General features: G+C 34.1%; 1 protein-coding gene across 2 annotated transcripts in view; it reads left to right on the plus strand.

The window, feature by feature from the left end:
* The window catches only part of LOC126761708 (uncharacterized), a 58,895-nt gene that overhangs the window by 16,567 nt on the left and 20,465 nt on the right, over positions 1-21,863 (plus strand). Inside the window, exon 8 of one of the 2 annotated variants that reach the window (XM_050478075.1) lies at positions 3,121-3,748. The exons of the other annotated variant lie outside the window; for it this stretch is intronic. Coding sequence (XP_050334032.1) covers positions 3,121-3,191 — 71 coding nt within the window. The 3' untranslated portion in view covers positions 3,192-3,748. Of the gene's footprint in view, positions 1-3,120; positions 3,749-21,863 lie in introns of those variants that run through there. 2 annotated transcript variants of the gene reach the window in all.

Below are 21,863 nucleotides of genomic sequence, written 5' to 3' on the forward strand. Positions count from 1 at the left end.
TACAAGAACTTGATTCCGATCGTTCAGTTTGTATGGTAGCTATATGCTATAGTTAACCGATCTGACCAATAGTTAACCGATCTGACCAATTTCTTCGGAGATTACATTGTTGCCTTAGAAAATAATCTGTACCAAATTTGGTGAAGATACATTGTCAAATGTGAAAGTTTTCCATACAAGAACTTGATTGCGATCGTTCAGTTTGTATGGCAGCTATATGTTATAGTGGTCCGATATCGGCCGTTCCGACAAATGAGCAGCTTCTTGAAGAGAAAATGACGTTTGCAAAATTTCAAAACGATATCTTAAAAACTGAGAGACTAGTTCGTATATATACATACAGACGGACAGACGGACAGACGGACATGGCTAAATCGACTCAGCTCGACATACTGATCATTTATATATATACTTTATAGGGTCTCCGACGATTCCTTCTGGGTGTTACAAACTTCGTGACAAACTTAATATACCCTGTTCAGGGTATAAAAATAATTCATAAAGCTACCAATAATATAAAAAATGGTTTTAGTAAAATATTTTGAAACGATTATCCGTTGATACTTATAGTTTTAGTGCATAAAAAATTGAATAAGCACCCGAAATTTATGAATAATTCCACAGAAAATAATTTTTGCAAAATATACCTTTGGTGTCTTACGGCATGTAGACATATACTATATATATTTGTTAATATGTATATATACTGCTATATGAGTTTATTCTTATAATATTAATATTATATTCAAAACTACAACACACATGTGCCTCAAGCCGATTTTAAATATTCGCGATTAAATGAAACGACCGTCAAATAATCCCTTTTTTGTCCCTCTGCCCTCAAGGTCAATTTTATTTACTTCTGTATGGACTCATGTACATAGTAGGGGTATGTTTGTACTTGTAGGCAATGAAAAATGATATATTCGCAAAAACATGACAAGCAAATAAGTTTCTCCACATGGAGTGTTTATGCAAAAGTGCGTATACGCAGTGGCGTACACCTTAAGAAAACATTAAAGTAAATTTTGGGAATACAACGAATGAATGCTACATGTCACTCATATAATTTGGTAAAATAAGCACAAAAAAATAAAAAAGCCGAAGTTTTACCCATGTCAAAAGGGGCTACATACTTTTTATCACATATTTATCACAAAAATTTAGAACTTCGGTCTTAAAATGAATCATATATGTTGCGCTGAAAATTAGATTTGTATCATTTATATTGTTTACCATCCAATTTAGTTGATATCTGAATTATCTAGTATATCGTTGTATCCAGGAATTGATTATACATAATTATCAAAAAGAAATTCAGAAGGGTAAATATATTTCTTAATATTTCTCTGAAATTTCTCTTAGATAAATAACTTAGTATAGAAGCCAGGCTTTGCTTACATAGTTTGTTATATATTTTTTATACTTTCATTCAGCAGATCAACACTTATTCTTTATAATAATATTTTCTGCATAAAATTATTCAAATTATATTTATTTTATGTCTTCTTAGAACCCCATTAAGTGAGTAACTATTAAACTATACTATTTTGTAGACAAATTTACATATGTGTAAATGTGGGGTTATTCTCCAAGATTTTCACGCTGGTTGGATTTTCCTGTTTCCGGTTGCCGACTTTGTTTTGTTTGGTTAGGTCATGTGTTGGCAACAAAACGCATGTGTTACTGTACATTCCTATGTACATATGTCAATATGTCGGTTGCGAGCAATGTAAAGTACAATATATACTAAATACATTATGTGTAGTATCAGGGACAAATATTTCTACGCAAAAAATATATACGCATTTTTTTTGCTGGACTTGTTGTGATTAATATTTGTCCAACATTGCAGATATCAGATGGAAAAGGTGTTTCATTGCCACGGCCATAAAATACAAATAACACAGTACAACAGCTAATCTGGGGGGTGAGAAATTCCATGTCAGGGTGATGGTACTAGGTCAGTATGGTAAAACCTTCAAAGGGTTTGGCGTTATGACCTTTTAAATTTTTCCATATCTTGATGTTTTTTCGCTTAGTTGTAACATTTTGGCAAAAACGTAGTTTAACATAAAAAAAACTACTATACAACTTAAAGAAATGTAGTCGGTATCTTTACCAAGAAGTAGTCTAATCTTATACATAAAAATGGCTAAAATATCCTTTGTCCCATTCTGAGATATTCTCTATATCTTTCAGTCCACCATACAATCAGTCAATATGTAAGGAATCTTCATGATACAAAGAAAACAAGTTATTCATCTAACAAAATCTCATCTTTATATGGGCACAATACATTTGCGATCTATTATCGAGAAATGCCTTTGAGGTCATTAAAAACAGCTGATTGACTTTGTGTATTGGAAAGAGAGTATGTTCTATCTGAACTTTCCCGTACGCAAATAAGTCTCCCTCCGCATAAATATGCTTCCAAATACATATACCAAATTGTCAATATTAGCGCTGATAAATGTTTAATTCTGTCATCTTTTCGAAAAAAGCTATTTTATTTTATGTTGATGCATCTTTTTCACATTAACCCACAAAAGTACGAATACCAGCATCCCCATTTGTGAATCGCGCTCCATAAGCCAATAATCTTCTTAACGTTCTACGTATACATATGCCATTGGAATGGCAAGAAATTGAAAGATAAGAAATTTAAAAATAAATCACGCCCAAAACCAACTTTAAAGGCTTTCCTTTAAACTTGCATATCTTTAAACATGCAGGTACCGTTTCTAATTTTTTAGCGGCTCTTAGACTGAGCAGTACTTTCTTGTCAAAGAAGGCACAACAGCTTTGTCCTAATTTTTGGATGTAACGTTATCACGTCCTCTTCCTTATTTGTCATTTACGTTTCCTGTTTTTTCAGAATGGTCAGCCAATCAAATGCGACATTCAGGATGTCTCATTAGAAAAGCGGCTTCAAAACGTTTTTTATGAAATTTTTTTTTATTTCTTACCGCGACAATACGCGTTCATTTACAATACAATAAAAACAGTTTTTAACGAATCGATCGCGCAAATGAAAAACGTGAATTTTGAACGAATATGCGAATATATCGAGCATAAGTTGAGAGTTTATAATTTTATTTCCATTCTATTTATTTTCAGCGGAAGTGCCGGGCGAACTGGTTGAGGACAACTGCTTACACATAACTGTCAACATTCCGTCTCCGTTATAAATGTGACATTATCAGCCTTTTCTTCTCCAGCGAAACCAGCAACGCGTAACTGAGAGTATAAACAGTAGCAGAAGCTGCATCAGGATTTATAACGAATGCATGCAACGATTGTTTGCAGAATAAATGGAGAAATTGTTGTTGCAGCTCAGCCTATACAAGTAGCATGCATTTAAAGCTACTTTAGTGCTGCGAAGGTGCCGTGTGAGATAAAAAAGCAGGCAGCATTTCAGTGAAAAAAGAAAAGGAAGAATATTTTTCGAAGTTGCACATAAACATGGCAGAATAAGCGATATGGCTGACGCAGGAATTATATCAAGTGCATACTCCCTTGACAATTTAAGAACAGAATTGGTAATATACGAAAAGTTTCGCTGCTCCTTTTCCCGGTCTACATGTGTATGTCTGTGCATGTATATAGTATATTATTTTACTAAAAACAAATTTCACGGTTTCAAAAGGTGCAAATATATGTATATGTATATAAATTACTTACGAAAGCATTGTACAATAAATATGATTTGAAAAGCGTGTTTATTTTGAGGAATAAAAGTGTTGATGTAAATAAAATGCAAAAAAATCAAAGAAAACTTCAAGATTTTGGCTTCATAATTTTCTAACAAAAAAGGATGCTTAAAGGTCATATTGATAAAAATTTACACGAGTTCTCGGCAATAATGCGCCGAACTTTAATTTCTTATTGTCATTGATCTGACATAGTTTGCAAAAAGTCAAATAATATGATCTAAGTTGATTTACTAAAAGTTTCTTCCAATAAGGTGATGATTTCAATTGCCGTATGGGTTGCTGCATGGTTTTCCCGGAACCATTTAGCTTTTAGGCGAATGAAATTGTCGGGGAAACTTAAAAACTCCGCGCCCATTTTGGACGCTGAAGCTGACTTCACATTCGGTTTTGAAAAACCATAAACAAATAATGCCTTTAATATGAAAGCCACATCATGCGGTTCATTTTGAAATCTGGAGAATATATTTATATATTCTACACATTTCAAATACTACAGTTTGGCTAATTCACGCAACAATTAAGCCATAAATGTGCCTAATCAATGAAGCGTGCGAAGTGTTTCGAATCTATGCCACATAAGACAGTTTTAGAAGTAAATTTTCATTTTATATCAAACGGCATAGGAGTTTGCATAATAATATTCCAAAGGATACTCAAAATAAATATCGATATGGTGGGCTTCTAAACCCTAAAAAACACCCTTTATACTATTGCTGTGCCCAAAAAATAAGGTGACATTGTGTTTATTTTGAAAATTCTTTATTTATTCTTCTATATCAATTTCATTCCCTTCAAAGTAATCCCCTCCCGATGCAATGCACTTATGCCAACGGATTTTCCAATCTCCGAAACACTGGTTGTAGTCACTTTCCGGGATGGGGGGATCCGGGATACTTCAACGCGACGCCTTTTTTCAAAAAAATTCAATGTTTTCGGTACCAGTCGAGATTTGACGCGCTTGAGGCCTAAAACATCCTTCAAAATGGTATTGGCTAAGCCTTTCGATATGCCAACTTCATCAGCAAGGTGTCTAATTGTTAATGGACGGGTTTTCAACACCAAATATTTGATTTGCTGAACGTGAGCTTCGTCGGTTGAGGTTCAAAACGCTCTTCGCTTTCGACACGTTCACGGCTGGCTTGGAACTCACTATACCACTTGTAAACATTTTTTTTTAGAGATAGCCGCAGCAGAAAATTGATTCCGTAAACAAAATTTAATGCAAATTCTTTGCTCAACAAATTTCGACATCTCAAAAAACGAAAAACTCATTTTTAGCAGCTCGCAAAACGACACGTATCGCAAACACTAATGAATATTTTCACATGAAATTTGACATAAATGTGACTGATAGTACTACGAACCTAATTCTCCAAATCCTTCAACGCGTGCAGTTTAAATTCAAATGTCACTTTATTTTTTGGGCATACAAAAATGTAAATACAATTTAATTCCGAAAATTTACAAGATGGGAAACAAAATTTTTCGAATGTAAATATTGTATTAACATTATAATTCATTTCGAATGTGAAAAAAATTAAAATAAATCTAAAGTTTTCATATTATCTAAAATTAAATAATTTAAAACTAGTCGACTAAGAACTTCCCGAACATCGTTAAAAGTTTTAAGAACTAATAGTAGTTACCTTGTTTCACCTTAAAGAAAATCATTCGAAAAGAAATTGGTAAATTCATTGCATAAGGACTCGGCGAAGATATGACCCGGACATCAATATTTATTTCTTTGCCCAATAAATCTATAGACATTTTCTCAATTGTTTAATTGTGTAATACTTATTTACTTTTACTTATTTTTCGATTCATTTTGTTTCAAGCTTTGGAGTGCAAGATATTTTAGTTTTTACAGTTATATTCTAGAAAAATTGGTTAGTGAGTGCCACTATTTTTTCATGAGGGGAATGCTACCGATATCAAAAACAGGCACAATAAGTGTTTTTCGGCGCCAAGTGTTACAATCATTCGAATGAGGTTTGCTAAAGTCGGCACACCGAAAACAATGTACGCTGAATACATTCAAAATATACTTTTACGGACGAATAAGATTGAGTTGATTCCGTTAATTAACATAAAGTATGCGAAAATATTACCTAAGGTGGGTGTAAAACGAGCTTACAATGCAGACAAAGTCTCCGGTTACAAATTAATGAAACCAACGTCAATGAGGTAGGCTTCGAATTACCGCATTCACCGTACCTGGCTTCTAGGAATTTTTTCCTGTTTTCAGCTTGCAAGTTAATACTCATTAGAAGGAAATTCAGTGACAATGAAGACGTTATCGCCGACCGTTTTCAAGATAGTCCGAATTAGGAAACCGTAACGAATACTCTTAGGCTCTCAAATCGTCAGAGTTCCTCAAAATTATTTGTCGAATTATATACAATATATAATGAACAACAATAACACGCTAATCGTGGAAGCTCAGGAAATTTTTTGAGTATTAGGTCTACAACTTTGCTTCCGCCGTTTTTTTTTTGTAAATTTAAGGCTTTATTGTATAAAAACGGTCCAAAAGTGTTTTCCCTTATTCCCTCAAAAAGCAGTGCTTAATTAACACACGAAATGCTTTATGATCCATTTTTTTGTAAACTAACACAAGTTGCTTTACAAAAATTCTATATTTTTTAATACCTAATAGAAATCATATAGATGGTAGTAGTAGAGTAATAGTATTATCTATGTATGTGTCAGCCTCAGTAAAGCGTGGACGGGTCCTCAGCCGCACTTTTCTTGGAATTAAAAAAGTAAAGCAAAATTTTCTGCAAATGTCGAGAATTCGGCTCAAAAGTGACATTTTCAGTTGAGAATAAGTTTGGGATGCAAACAGATCTCTATAAATACTTTTGTTGGGTTAATGTTGACACAAATGTCCAAGATCGATATAAAACGATTTAATCGATTTAATCAACCAGTGCTTGACCCTAGAGAAAATTATACTACAAAATTTTATCGAAAAGTTGTAAGACCGTTATAACCGGTAATCCGCTTTCAAAGCAAATATTTTAAAGTAAAAAATCAAATTTGGCTATAAAACTTTATTTTACTTTAAAATGATATGAACTTCAAGCTTATCTATTGAGTAAATTTTTTTCAAGTTCCAGTAAATATTTTGATTAAAAAAATTGGAAAATTCCCAACATATTGCTCAAATAACTTTGCTAAACTCATAATTAGATTTGCTAAGTGAAGTGAATGAAATCATTTTAATTGCTGACCATTACACACTAAAGTAGCCACCAGCTGTTAGCGTGTGCTATAAACGTATAATGTTGTCTCATTAAAGCCTTTTTCTGATGACATTGCGTGGGTTATGGGAATTGTTCATTACTACTAAGTGAAAAAGTCACTTTAAATTGTTTCAAATGCCTATTGCACAATAATGTTTACCTATTTTAGTGTATATTTCTTGCGGTCGGACTAAAAATATTTATAAAATTTATTAACTTTTAAATTATTTTTTTTTTAATTCACAAAAACTATTAAATCCAAAAGCAGAACTGGCGAGGGAAACGCACTTTATTTTTTGTTATATGTATTATGCCCATATATTCAATTATATAATATAAATGAGTTAAATCTTTTTTGCGAAAACGATCGCCATAGTAACAATTTAATTAATTAAACAGCAAAGTTTTTGTTGTCGATAACACAAACACGGTTGTCTGTGTTTTATATTATATTTACTCAATCCAATTACACCTTCCTACATGGCGTATGATTAACCTCAGCGCTGCCATGTCGCAACCAATATGTTATAGGCACGAGCACGTGCTCGGTCCGAAAATGGCAGATTAACAAACCACTTTATACTTGGTATTGCTGACTTATGGATTTATTTCACATGAGCTTTCAATATTCTTCTTGGATGTCTGGGTTGTTCTGCTAACATTCTATATTTACATATATGTATGTATATATGTGTACGCTCAAAATGTCTCAATATTGTAATTTTGAAAGCAGAAAGCTTTCAGCAATAAGCAAATATGAGCACTTTTATTTCATGGTAGCAGCATTACTATACTAGTAATTAGAAGAGACTAAGAGCGGCAAGAAGGAAAATATTTATTTTTCCACAACCCATTTAACTCACAATATAAGGTTGTATAGTTTATATTAAAACTACAATTTAAGCTTATTCACTTCCAGCTATATAACTTCTAATAATTCCATAAATAAACGAATTTATATAAATATATCTATAATAACCATTGAACTATAAAATTATATTGCTTAATTAATAATTTATTATTTTAAGATAAGTTGCTCATTCCCAGTGATTTAAGAGTTTCTCAACCTAAAACAAATAGAGCTTGTTTTGAAAACTTTTACAAAATTTTCAAGTTTAAAATTTATTAAGCTACTTTGGAAATATTTGTGTGATTGTTTTTAAATTTCAAAATTATTAAATTTTTTGCTAAAAATTTACTGTTTTCCAAAGAGTAACATCGTATGAGAATTGGAATGTGATGTATCTAAATTTCAATCAATTCATTCAGTTTTTTCACCAACATCGACAGCTAACTCGAAAAGTTAATCAAATATTCTAAAGCAATTATGTGCGCTTTTATTCAGCGATTAGTAAAATTCAACAAAATGAAAAAGTCTGAGCAAGTTTGTCTAATGCTATGGGCGAAATCTACAAAGACTTAATTGTCATCCCATAAAAAATACTTTGTTAGTGGCAGCCGTTATTTGGATGTTTAAGTTTCAAAATTGTACAATTAAACAAAATTTAGCTATAAACTGAAATGCATGGGATTTTGGATATAGTAATGATAACCTCATTTTTTTCCCTTAGCCGATTTAAGTTTTTGAATTAAAATAGCGTTCCCAAATAGAATTTGTATGGCTCAAGATGAGACCCTAAGTATTATTGGCATCTTTTCTTTAAAATTGGTTTTCAGATGTTCAACATTAAGTTAAGTTCTAAAATGCAAGCTCAGCAAGCAATAACTGGAATATATATTTATTAGTTTTTAACGTTTAGTTATTGTTTAAGTCTACTTCACTATTTTACACAATTTTTACGTTTTTATTTACGGTTTACAGGCAAATTGGCAGTTTCTCTGCATTGTCTCTTCACCCTCTCTAATATCGTCATCATTAGCGTGTACGTTTTCATCATGATATTGTTTTTACTTATCTACAGTTGAGTGATATATAAATACATAATCCGTTTCACTTTAAGTATAAACTTTGGTATATATAACCCTATATCTATATTTGTTTTAATAAATAATTATGTGAAATTTTCAAAATAGATATGTAAAAAAGAAACTTATATTTTTGCATATTCATATATAATAATTCTCATAACCTCAAATGCAGTTCAACAAACAATTACAAAATAATTTCGTCTAAAATCTCAGGTGTAAAACGCAAGCAATTGGCTAACTACAGAAAATTTAATTTCCAAAGTTTAAAAGGAAAATCCCAAACCAAACATCACTTTGGTTTCACCTATGTCAGTTAAGTGAAAGCAAACATTGACGATGATTTTGAGCAGACACAATTGAAATTATAAGCGCACATGTGTAGATTTCTGAATGAAGATGCAAATATACGATACGTATACATATGTATATGTTTTTAATGTTATGTTATCAAATAGACGGCTTAAAATTTATTTCTGGATTTACTTGTTTGAAGTGGATTACATTGAAAACTGGAACTAAAATAAAAAGAAAGGCAATTGAATTAATTTTCTGTTGATAGCATAAACACCAACCAGTTTGCATAGTTTATATAGTACATTTTTGGGAAGATCTCATATGGTGATTAAGGGTAAGGGCAGGTGAAGTTGTAAATATGCTTGTTAGCGATCTGCAATATTCATATTCAAACTGGTTCTGTCAAATTGCAGTTGTTAAATTATATATATATTACTAATACATATTCCTTTAATTTACATTCTAATATAATTGTTTAATTCTTTTTTCGATAACATTTACACATTCTATTATTTTTTTGCCGCTAACGAAAATTATTCAGTGCCGGAATATAGCGCAATGAGAGTGTTAATCCATTCGGTCAAATTGAAACTCTCTTAAGCATTAATCATATTATTTTGAAATACTGTCACATCGGCCAACCATTATTGAACCAAAATGATTGTACAACTAATAACGTTACTCATCCGCCATGATATGCTTTATTTTACTAGACTGTGAGGCAAATATGTTGATGAATAATGGATAATATTATTGAAAAAATAGTAATTAATTTAAATAAATAAAATAAGCTCTTTTATTTATAAAATGATGTTGTGAATATAATTTTAAATTTGTGTTTGAAAGAGGGTTCTGTACTAACTTCAATAAATCTAATGATTCAATAAAACAATACTCAACTACTACTACTACTACTTTATTTTGAATTTGAATTTGAATCAGTCCTGTTGAATGGGTACTATTGAATGGAATATATATTTGACTAATGACAACGTGAAGTGTCCGATAAGAATAAATGTATTAGTATGAGAACAAATGAAATTATAAACGGGAAATAAAACTTCAAAAAAAAGTTTTCTAATAGCAGTCTACCCTTGACAAACAAATCTCTGAGTTCATTTTCACCAAGAAAAAGTTTCTCGGAAGAATTTCAATTATCTGGCATGGAATTTTATTATAGCTAAGTAAAAAGAGAATATTTAGAGGTATGAAAAGTGTGGATTTTTTCATCTACAATTCAAATTCAGACAACTAGGTAGCCTATTTGAAAGACTGTCTTAATTTGACAATCAATATCAAATCAGAATTCTTTAATTATTATATATCAGGGCAAATATACTTCTTTTAAAATCTTAAAATATTTTCAATCCACGCGAAATCCATTGAGTAAGGTTAGCGAAACATAAAAGCATATAGAGAATCGAAATTATTATTATTTACTAAAGACTTATTCAAAATACCTATATACTATACATATGTATATGTATGTTGCAGCCGATGTATAAAACCTGAACTCATTTTAATTAGTAAAGTATGTTATACATAAAGGAAATAATATTTGCCTTTAGGCAAACAAAAATAACATGCTGCATTTCCTTTGCAAATCAAAAACTTTCTGAACTTTCCGCGCATAAGTGACGCCGCCGTAAATACATTTTGAAAGTTGCCAAAGTCCTGCCAACGTCAGAACAAGATTGAATGCTCAACGCTAAGGTAAATGTTTGATAAAAATATTGTTTACATAATGCACCTATATTTTGGCATTATGTAAGCAATATTTTTATCAAAAGTCTCGCAATAACTTTCACATTTCTTTGGTTCACAAAAAACCTCTGGAAAAATTTTTAGTAATCGCCACGACAGACAAAACGTTACTAATATAAATTGTTAATTCCGTCTCCACTCAGCACTTCCATTGAGTTACCGAACTCAGCCATTCCGGTAAATATAGCGGGACTTTCATGGCATACTTATGCAGTGGTGCAAAACTATCAAAATGACTTGTAAATGGAATTTATCGTACATTTTCGTTCAAGAATAAAAAAAAAAACTATTCTGTTTCTATTTTTAATAAATTGAATTATTATCTTTATTTTGGTGTATGAATGTTGCCGATACTGCTAGTAGAAAAAAAGTTATAAGGACCTTTGGTCACATTCAGTAAACATGTTGACGGTTTTGCTCCCCACTGTAAGTGCCTATGAGAATACAAATTTAGACAGTATATCGATATCGTCGGCATACGCCAGCAGCTGTACACTCTTATAGAAGATGGTACCTTCTCTATTTAGTTCTGCAGCTCGAACTATTTTCTCCAGAAGCAGGTTGAAGAAGTCGCACGATAGGGAGTCGCCTTGTCTGAAACCTCGTTTGGTATCGAACGGCTCGGAGAGGTCTTTAACGATCCTGACGGAGCTTTTCGTGTTGCTCAACGTCAGTTTACACAGCCGTATTAGTTTTGCGGGGATACCAAATTCAGACATCGCGGCATAAAGGCAGATCCTTTTCGTGCTGTCGAAAGCAGCTTTGAAATCGACGAAGAGGTGGTGTGTGTCGATTCTTCTTTCACGGGTCTTTTCCAAGATTTGGCGCATGGTGAATATCTGGTCGGTTGTTGATTTTCCAGGTCTGAAGCCACACTAATAAGGTCCAATCAGTTTGTTGACGGTGGGCTTTAATCTTTCACACAATACGCTCGATAGAACCTTATATGCGATGTTGAGCAGGCTAATCCCACGGTAGTTGGCGCAGATTGTGGGGTCTCCTTTCTTATGGATTGGGCATAGCACACTTAAATTCCAATCGTTGGGCATGCTTTCGTCCGACCATATTTTACAAAGAAGATGATGCATGCTCCTTATCAGTTCTTCGCCGCAATGTTTGAATAGCTCGGCCGGCAATCCGTCGGCCCCTGCCGCTTTGTTGTTCTTCAGGCGGGCAATTGCTATTCGAACTTCTTCATGGTCGGGTAATGGAACGTCTGCTCCATCGTCATCGATTGGGGAATCGGGTTCGCCTTCTCCTGGCGTTGTGCGTTCACTGCCATTCAGCAGGCTGGAGAAGTGTTCCCTCCATTATTTAAGTATGCTCTGGGCATCGGTCACTAGATAATCTTTGGGGGTTCTACAAGAGTATGCTCCGGTCCTGAAACCTTCTGTAAGCCGCCGCATTTTTTCGTAGAATTTTCGAGCATTACCCCTGTCGGCCAGCTTGTCAAACTCTTTATACACACGCATTTCGGCTTCTCTTTTTTTTTTGTTTGCAAAACACGGCATCTATCCCACACCGAACGTGTTGTCGTCGATTGGAACGTTTCGAGGTCTGTTTTCTCTCCAGCTGTACTTTTGTCTTTTCCGAAAATCAATGGTTTCGTTTGCAGCTGTACGTAAGGAGCTTGAAATTCCGTCCCACAGTTCCCTTATACCGAGTTGCTGCTGAGTGCTCTCCGATAGGAGGGGTGCAAATCTAGTCGAAACTCGCTCGTCGAACCTTTCTTGTGTTCGTCGACGTGCGAATTTTGCTGTACAGTAGCGGGTGCGTAGTTTTGGCGCAACAAGAAAGTGGTCTGAGTCAATGCTAGGACGTCGGAGCGTACGCACGTCTAAAACACTGGAGACGTGTCTTCCGTCTATCACAACATGATCGACGTCGAACCTTTCTTGTGTTTGTCGACGTGCGCATTTTGCTGCACAAAAGTGGGTGCGTATCTTTGGTGCAACAAGATCTAAAATAATGGAGACGTGTCTTCCGTCCATCACAACATGATCGATCTGGCTGGTGGCTTTTCGATCCAGAGACAGAAAGGTTGATGAAGTTTCCTTCTCTTCCGTCGAGGCGAGGGTGCAAATCAGCTTTATGTTAAAGAACTTCGCTTTGCTGTGGCTAGATGTTCATCTACTGGGGTGAATGCCAGGACTCGGTGGCAGAGTCTGTCTCCCATCACGAATCCCACATCGAATTTGCGCTACTTTATATGGCCACTATAGTAAATGCCACAAGAATCTACTTGCCTCAGTCCTTGTCCCATCCATCGCATTTCTTGGGCAGCGGTGGTGTCAGCCTTCACTGTGACGAGGACATCAACCAGCTGCGCAGCGGCACCTTCCCAATTAAGGCACCGCACATTCCAGGTGCATGCCATCAAATCATAATCCTTAATGCGAGGCCGTTTTCTTCCTTTTATTGGGGTTGTTTTTTCACATGGTGGACCCCAAACCCAGCCCACAACCCTGGGAAAGTGTATTTCTCCTTTTTACTTTAGCTCGCCTTCGAACGGATGTTCTTAGGCTACCCAGAGGATACTTGGTTAAAGACCGGAAGTAGTGAGCTGCTTGAGCCATGTGTAAAAGAATCGTTTCTGGCCACTCCCAAGTGAATGGCGATCAGAGAACTTTCCTCACTTGCGTGAACTTCTTCGCATGAGTCCATCCTCCAATTTATAATCGTTACCTAAATTTAATTAATGATGCAATTAATGCACATTGCCAAGAAACACTTACCTGATCCGAGCAATCCATGGGCGCCACCGAAATATCACATACTCTACGAAATTTACCGCAATTATTCAAGTGTTCTTTTTTACGGATACGGTTCAAACGAAACGCAGCACTAAATCCTCCACAATGCCAAAATAGTAGAACCACTGTGCATGATAAATAAGAGGAAAATACACCGTTAGACACAAATGAACACTACATTACAAAAACAATAAGTGAACTGGTGCCTAATTGGGCAAAAAATCATGTCAATTTACAACTATAAAGTATTTGGGATGGTGTAACCAACGAGCTGTTGCCAGCAAAATACTCCAACTTGAAATATCTCTGCATATTTTTATATGAGTGTGCGTGTGTGTGAGAAAACTGTAATGCCGACAAGCACTTACCGTCGACGAGTAGACAATTTCTTCACGCAAAAAGCGATTATCACCAGCCTTGGCATCAAAGAGGCCCCAATCCATTTTAATGTCCCACGTGTAAGCATAACATGAGGACACAATGGCCGCCACTCTCCAGAAATAAAACCAAGGATTATCCTTCGATGTGAAGTAGCCGTCTGTATATAGAAAGAAAAACAGATAAATAGAGTGTGGAAATGAGAGAGCTGGTAAACCGTAAGTGAATTATGTATGAAAAAATAAACTGTTGCTGCAGACACTGTGGAATGTTTATGCAGAAATGTTATTAACAGCCAATTAAACTTAGCTGTCGAGATGTTAATTATGTTTATTCTATTTAATACGTACACATGGACCTGCGAAGCCAGCCAGGTCATAGCAATCAAGTGGTGTTACCTAAATACTTAACAATACGTAAATAAACATTGTGTTGGGTTATTTGTGAGACATTAGTTGCCTTAGCAAAGGCAAATGAACATACCATACGTATGCCTCCCCTCTCTTTGTTAAGATGATGGCAATTCTAACTTTAACATTGCGATTTAAGTAGTCTTATATGTATATATTTTATATGTAAATTGTTTTTTTCTATGAAATAAGCGGTGAGCCTGCTTTAGAAGCTTAAAAAAATTATATTTTCTGTTTGCTTAAATCTCTTTAGAAATTATCAAGAATATGTTCCCAAAGCTAAAGATAGGAATTTGAAATATTGTCGAAGCTAGAAGGGAAATAGTGGCCGCAGATCGAACAGATTGATAGCGATTGATTTCTCGGTTGTTCATTTTTACGATTTTTCTTAATTAGCGGACAAGATCGAAAAAAACTAACATTTAGCCTTAGTTATTGGTATGATTGTCGTAAATCACTTGAACTTAGTCCCCTTAACGAGGGAATAATGAGTGACCTATAGGGTTTTGGTTTTTGTTCGTCGAGAGAGCAGCAGCAGCTGGTCACTCTTATAGAAGATGGTACCTTCTATATTTAGTTCTGCAGCTCGAATAATATTTTCCAGGAATAGGTTGAAGAAGTCGCACGAAAGAAAGTCACCTTGTCGGAATCCTCGTTTGGTATCGAATGGCTCGGAGACGTTCTTTCCGATCCTAATGGAACTTTTGATATTGCTACACGTTAGATTACATAGTCGTATTAGTTCTGCGGAGATACCACATACAGACGTAGCGGCTTAAAAGCACCTTCTTTTCATGCTGTCAACAAAATATAACTTACTCACAAATATTTGACTTTCTCGTAGTCGTTTCCTACACCATACCTACATTTGTAAATGAGTATGACACAAATTAAGTGGTTTTTGCCAGCTTGAATTATTGTTACCAAGGCAACTTGATGGGACACCCAAACTCTTTGAACTTTTCATTTCAATATTTCGTTTAACATTTGCATACATTTCCTAATCCCAGAGGAGCATCTTTCTTCCAAAGCTATGCTTTGTTTTCATTTTAGGTATGTTTTTAAATATGCATAACGGTTGAGGAATATTGCTTCAGTGAATTCGTTATTTAAAGACATTTTGGGGTATATGTACTTATAAGGAACTCAAAAAAAAAAAAAAAAATAAAATAAAAAGGATGAACTTAAGAACCAACATTTCGATTACAAATCAAATGTTTAATTTCGAGAAAGTTTTTTATTTATAAATTTTTTGCCTTTCGTATTTTAAGGTAGTGAGGTACTGAGTTTGCGTGAAAGTCAGCAGGGGAATTATTTGTAAAGAATAACTTCACATCCTCTAACTAGAAGAGTGCATAAATATTTATATACGTAACGGGTGCTTTAATTAGGATGTAACTATTATGGTAATTTTTCTCTGTCATTTTGGTTTGACTGCGTCTTCACGAAGAAACGATGCTTTGATGATTATGTGTTTATACATTAAACGGCGAAACTTTGATATATGCACCTATAAGGCCATCTAATAGTGTTATCACGTCGTATATATATGAATAATATCTTGAAGTGATCATAACCGATTTTCTGTTATTGTACAGAAATTGAAATATGCTATTTTTGCCTCCTTATAAATAGCCTTTTAAAGCCATTTCATATTAATGAACCCTTTACAAACATATATTGCATATGATTTTCTCACGAGCGCTTTCATTTTTGGAAGTATTTTAGAAATAAATAGTTTTTATGCTTTGCCATATATAATATAAAAGTACACTTGAGAATAAACATATCTGAGGATTACCTCAATTTTGACAAATTCATTGAAGTAGTATTAGAGAAACACATACATACATATATAAACATACACACGTAGAGAAGTATTTGGTATTGTCAAGTTAAAGCGTTTTCGGTTTTTGCTCTTTGCTATTCGTGGCAAGAGCTACGGATGGGACTTAATAAACGTCACTTTATAAATAACCCTATATGTTTTTTTTTTTCTTTTTTTATTACAAACATTTTTAAAACATTAACAATGTTTGATATCACTACAACTAGTTTCAAAAACTAACGAGCAGTTTGATTGGAATAACTTAAAAACAAATATAGCATTAGAAATTAATAGTAATATTCTGTCTATAATATATAACTTAGTAAAAATATTTTATATTTCTCGCTATGTGGTTTTTATACCACATAATCGATTTGTAGAGAGGAGTGTGTCTAAAAGAAGATTTTCGCCTCCTCATTCATGTGCATTAAGCCTTTTGTATGGGACATCCCGACTCCTTTGAACGGCGACTGAATTCATCCCTATATGTATCTCGCATAGTTTTAGATGGTACATACAACAGTTGGGTGAACAAAACTATTACAATTTGTTACAACATGTTGCAAGAGTATAACAACTGAAAAACCCTGAAGTAAAGATCGAGCATTGTAGCTTATTAATTTATGTATACTTTATTAACTAGCAACATTTTGTGTGCAGAAATCAGGCGCATATCACTAATCATTTTGATATTCATAATTCTTTGTCGTTTGTTATATGCTAGCAGACAATTTTGCGTGAAGAATTATTCTCTACGAAATACTTCACAGCTTCTAACAGATAATCATAGAGACACTGTATACAAAAGGAGTGTTAAAAACACAAGTAATTTGTTAGTATTTATACATGTTTCCTAGAAGCTTAGTTCTCCCTACAAAACTTATGGATTTTAGTAACGCCTTCTTATAGAAGAGCTATAAAAATTTCAGCAAGTTATCTTAGATATTTAAAAACTGGAAAAGTGTACTCTTTTTTTCTCTCTCTCTATATTATACATAAAATTTAGACTAATGCTAAAAATCGATCCAAATTTGATTTATTATGAAAATATTTTTTAATTATAATAAACATCCATTCAAAGTATTCATATTGTCAAATATCTTCCTTCCGCTTTTTTCTCTTTATTCAATGCTTTATAAAAAGTGTTACAGTGATCGGATTTAGTGCAAATATGTGCCGTTTCGTTCGATAATCTGTTTCCATCTAGACGGCAACTTCATAATCCCCCCTCGTAGAAGCTTCCCTCCTTATTTGCGTAGAACTCAGACAGCCACTTCTCACAAGCCTCTTTTGAGTTCACCTTTACTACAACCAACAAGGTCGTTCGCCATGGACAGGAACAGGTGGTAATCACTTGGCGCTATGTCCGGGCTATATGGTGGATGCAATAAAGCCTTCCATCCGAGCTTCTGTAGCTTCTGACGAGTTATCAACAAAGTGTATGGTCTGGCGTTGTCCTGGTGGAACATTACACCCTTCCTGTTGGCCAATTTTGGACGCTTCTGGTCGATCGCCTGTATCAAGCAGTCCAGTTGTTCGCAGTAGATGGTATAATTAAGCGTCTGGTTATATGGGAGCAGCTCATAGTGGATGATTCCCTTCCAATCCCACTAGACACACAGCAAAACCTTCCTCGCCGTCAAACCCGGCTTGGCCACTGTTTGGGATGATTCACCGTCCTTCGACCACTACCGTTTTCTATTGATATTGTCGTATGTGGTCCATTTTTTGTCGCCAGTCATCATCCGCTTCAAAAATGGGCCGAGTTCGTTCCGTTTCAGTAGCATATCACAGGCGTTGATTCGGTCCAGAAGGGTTTTTTGCGTCAAATCATGCGGCACCCAAACATTAAACTTCTTTGTGTATTCAGCCTTCTGCAGATATTTTAAAATGGTTTGGTGACTAATTCACATCTTCTGGGCGATGCCACGAAATGCGACATGCCGGTCTAACTCGATGTTTTCTATGATTTAATCGGTATTCGTCGTCACAGGTCTTTCGCCGGCTGGCTTATCCATGGTGCTGTTTTCAGCCGCTCTGAATCATCGAAACCATTCCTTCGCAGTCTGAAGTAATAGAGTACCATCCCCCAAAACACCATTAATCTCACGGAACGTTTCTCTACCGGATTTGCCTTTAATCAAGGAAAACTTTAAAATACCGCGAATTTCGGCATTAGTGAACTCCATGTTTACACGTCTAAAACTGTTGAACGCAATATCCAAACTAATCCTGCATAGCGTCGTTTTGTAGGTTATGTCAAGGTTAGTATGAAAATTAGCATATAATAAAGTTTAATTATTCACGTAAGCAATAATAATCACACAGTAGTTTTGTGAGAACTTTGTTTTCCTACACAGCTATACATAAGCACTAGCACATATATGTTATTTTTACACATACACAGGCGGATAAAATATACCACAATTGTTGTTGATATTCGGTGAATTCGGCGAACTATTCAGCCATGTACACACACAATTTTCATTCAAATTAAACTTGTTTGTTTTAGTTTAGCTTTTATTTGCACACACACATACTTGAGCAACGCTTCACATTTACAAGCATTTAATATGCGTCACATACAATTTGAAATGTAAAAAGGGTTTCGAGGCTTCAATTTGAAAATATTAGCGGATGCATGGCAGATTTATGTTGAATCCAATAAAATTTTATTTAAACTATTTAAAAGGTATATTTGCATACAACTGAAGGCATATTTGTGCCTTGCATCCCAACCTAATAGCTGTGATTATGCGAAATAAAAAATACATTACTTTTTTATGAAACGAATATAAATATTGGTTGCAACAAAAAAATGGATTTTGAGTATAACTCAGATTTTCCACAAGGCAAAGGAACCAATCATAAAAGCTTTAATAACTTCTATATATCTAGGTAATATTAACACCGAATACACTAGTCCAGTGGAGTTCCATAGAGTCTTTTAGGGGAAAAACATAAAAAAAAACAACTAAGAACCAAACAAGCGCGTTTCTACAAATGAACACCTTCTTGAAAAGAAAAAAGGGTGTGCAAACCTTCAGATATATATCTCAAAAACAGATGAAGTGGCTAAATCGACTCAGTATGTTAATGTATTACGTTCCTTCTGAATATTACAAACTTCGTTGAAAACTTAGTATAGTGCAACAGTTTGGAATAGCTGATACTTTAAAGATATAAGAGAAAAGTGCTTTACATAACATAGTGACTTGTTCTTGTTTACTGACCTCAAACAAATAATACCTTAAAAGGAATTTTTGAATAGTGAAGAGTTAACCGTTGAGACTGTAACAACGGTATCGAAAAGTAGAAAGGTAGCTATAATAAGGGTATAGAAGCTATGTTGGAGAATAAAATGGAATTTTCCCAAAAAATGTGTATAATGATGAAAACCTGCTCAGGGGGCTTAAGCTAATTAATGAAATTGTTGTTTTCTTTTGTATTCCTTCTTTTGTTATTCTCTAAAATCTATGAGACACTTTTACCAGCTCTAGGCTATGAAGATCTCCATATTTCCTATAAACTTTATTCATAGCACAAATTCAAATAATACAACTATGCTATGGGTCCAACAATATGATTTATAGCACAACGATAATTTATTCTCCGGTTAAAACGAAAATTAGTTTAGCAAAAATCAATTAGATAGAAAAACATTGATAATTATGTATACACCTTTTTCTGCTCTGAAAATATCCTAAACAAGTAGTATGTATAAGATAAAATTTTAGCAATGAATGAGACACTCGTTGCCAAATCAGCAATTTTATATTAAAGTATTTGGAGTTCTCAATATATTTTACACCCTCTACATTTTCATAACTTAAGAGTATAATTAAAGTTTGATCTTTGTCTGAACTGTTTAGATATTTATACCCATTTCACCCTGCTTAATTTTTAACAATTTTCTAGATTACTCATGCATTTTCTCCCTTAAGTAATCTTCCTTATTTGCTGAAGATGAAACACTGTGGAAAGATATATCAGTTTGTTATGTGATATCCGATCAGAGCCGTGTTTAAATCCATTTGCTGATTACCAAAGCCCTGCAGTGAAAAAGTACGGTATTTTATTCATCTGCATCTCTCTAGTAAAAATGTACGATCTTCTGTGAAATAGTAAAACTACTAACCCTGCAGGGCATGGCTACCGAAACTTACCCATGCAAAGAATTTTCATAAAATCCAATACGTACATATGCAACAGATGGTCAATTACGAATATATTCTACAAACATTTATCCAAGCTCTTTAGCCTCTTATTAAACGCTCAATGAGAGAAAAAAAAAAAACAGTTTCATGTTTGAACTATATATGGCTGGTTATTATAGCTTGCATTTGTATAAAAATCGGCATTTTTTATGGGAAATTGCACAGAACATTAAGGAAGACAAGATAAATTGAATCAGTCTAAGCTATGAATACTTTATATACGACACGTACATTGATTGCATCTCACCGGCATTTTGAGCTTTTGTGATCAGAATCGTTTTGAAACGTTGCAATTTTGTTATAATGTGGGTATTATAGTATATCATGGTGTTAATGATACTGCTGGTTAATAATATAATTGAATTTTTCGGATATGCTGACATTTTTAAATAATTTCGTGGATATAAAATATGATTTCTAGCACAATTTTTTACATTTAACTTATTTTCAGAATATAGTAATGTTCCTATTACAAGGTTATAAACTTACTAAAACAGTAAGCTATCAAAAAGAAAAAAACTGTAATACATGTAGGATTTATGGTAGCACTATCCGTATTATGTGGCAGGACTACTAAAATAATAGCTAAAGTTACAGTATTTTCTGCGAAGTTTAACAGTGTCCATGTTTTTTGGTTTGGTCGATCCGATTTATACGGTTGCTGCCTAAGTAATTATTTTTTTTATTCACAAAGAGCATTACCCAAATTACGCGAGAGTCCTATAGACATGCATTGTCAAATGCTGAAAGCCGTGAGTAATAAAGAGTTAAAGGACTACCTGACCACAGCAGTTTCAGTTAGAATTATGTATTGAATTTTAAGAAACTTAAGCAGAAATATCTGAAAGCCCTCTATAATACTTAACAGGTCAAAAATTTAACTGATAATTGATAATTTGCAGTTTTGTACCCCTATTCAAATAATTTTAGGTTATGTGGGTAATGTATATAAGAACACACACGTCTCCTCGTATAATTAAAAATCTAGATGGACCATTGTCAGGTTGGTAAATATGTTTGCCGAATGTGGAAGTACCGAAAGAACATCATTACGTTTCGACTCGTAACTTATCACTGCAACTTGGAGTAGACGGCCATTATAACGGATAATTTATGACGAATTTAACCTGTTTCCTTGCAAGGCTTAAATAAAAATTGGTTAAATCCTCTAGAATTGCCTACAGTTAGAGAGATTGCTCAAAAACATAAAATTTAATTTTGTGTCATCAGCAAAATAAAAAACAAGACAAAATTAACACACCACACAAAAATATAGGTAGGCCTAAAAAGCCACTCCTGAAATAGAAAGGACTTTACGGCGTCTTATCA

Source organism: Bactrocera neohumeralis, chromosome 6 (assembly GCF_024586455.1).
Source record: "Bactrocera neohumeralis isolate Rockhampton chromosome 6, APGP_CSIRO_Bneo_wtdbg2-racon-allhic-juicebox.fasta_v2, whole genome shotgun sequence".
NCBI classification, from domain to species: Eukaryota; Metazoa; Arthropoda; class Insecta; order Diptera; family Tephritidae; genus Bactrocera; species Bactrocera neohumeralis.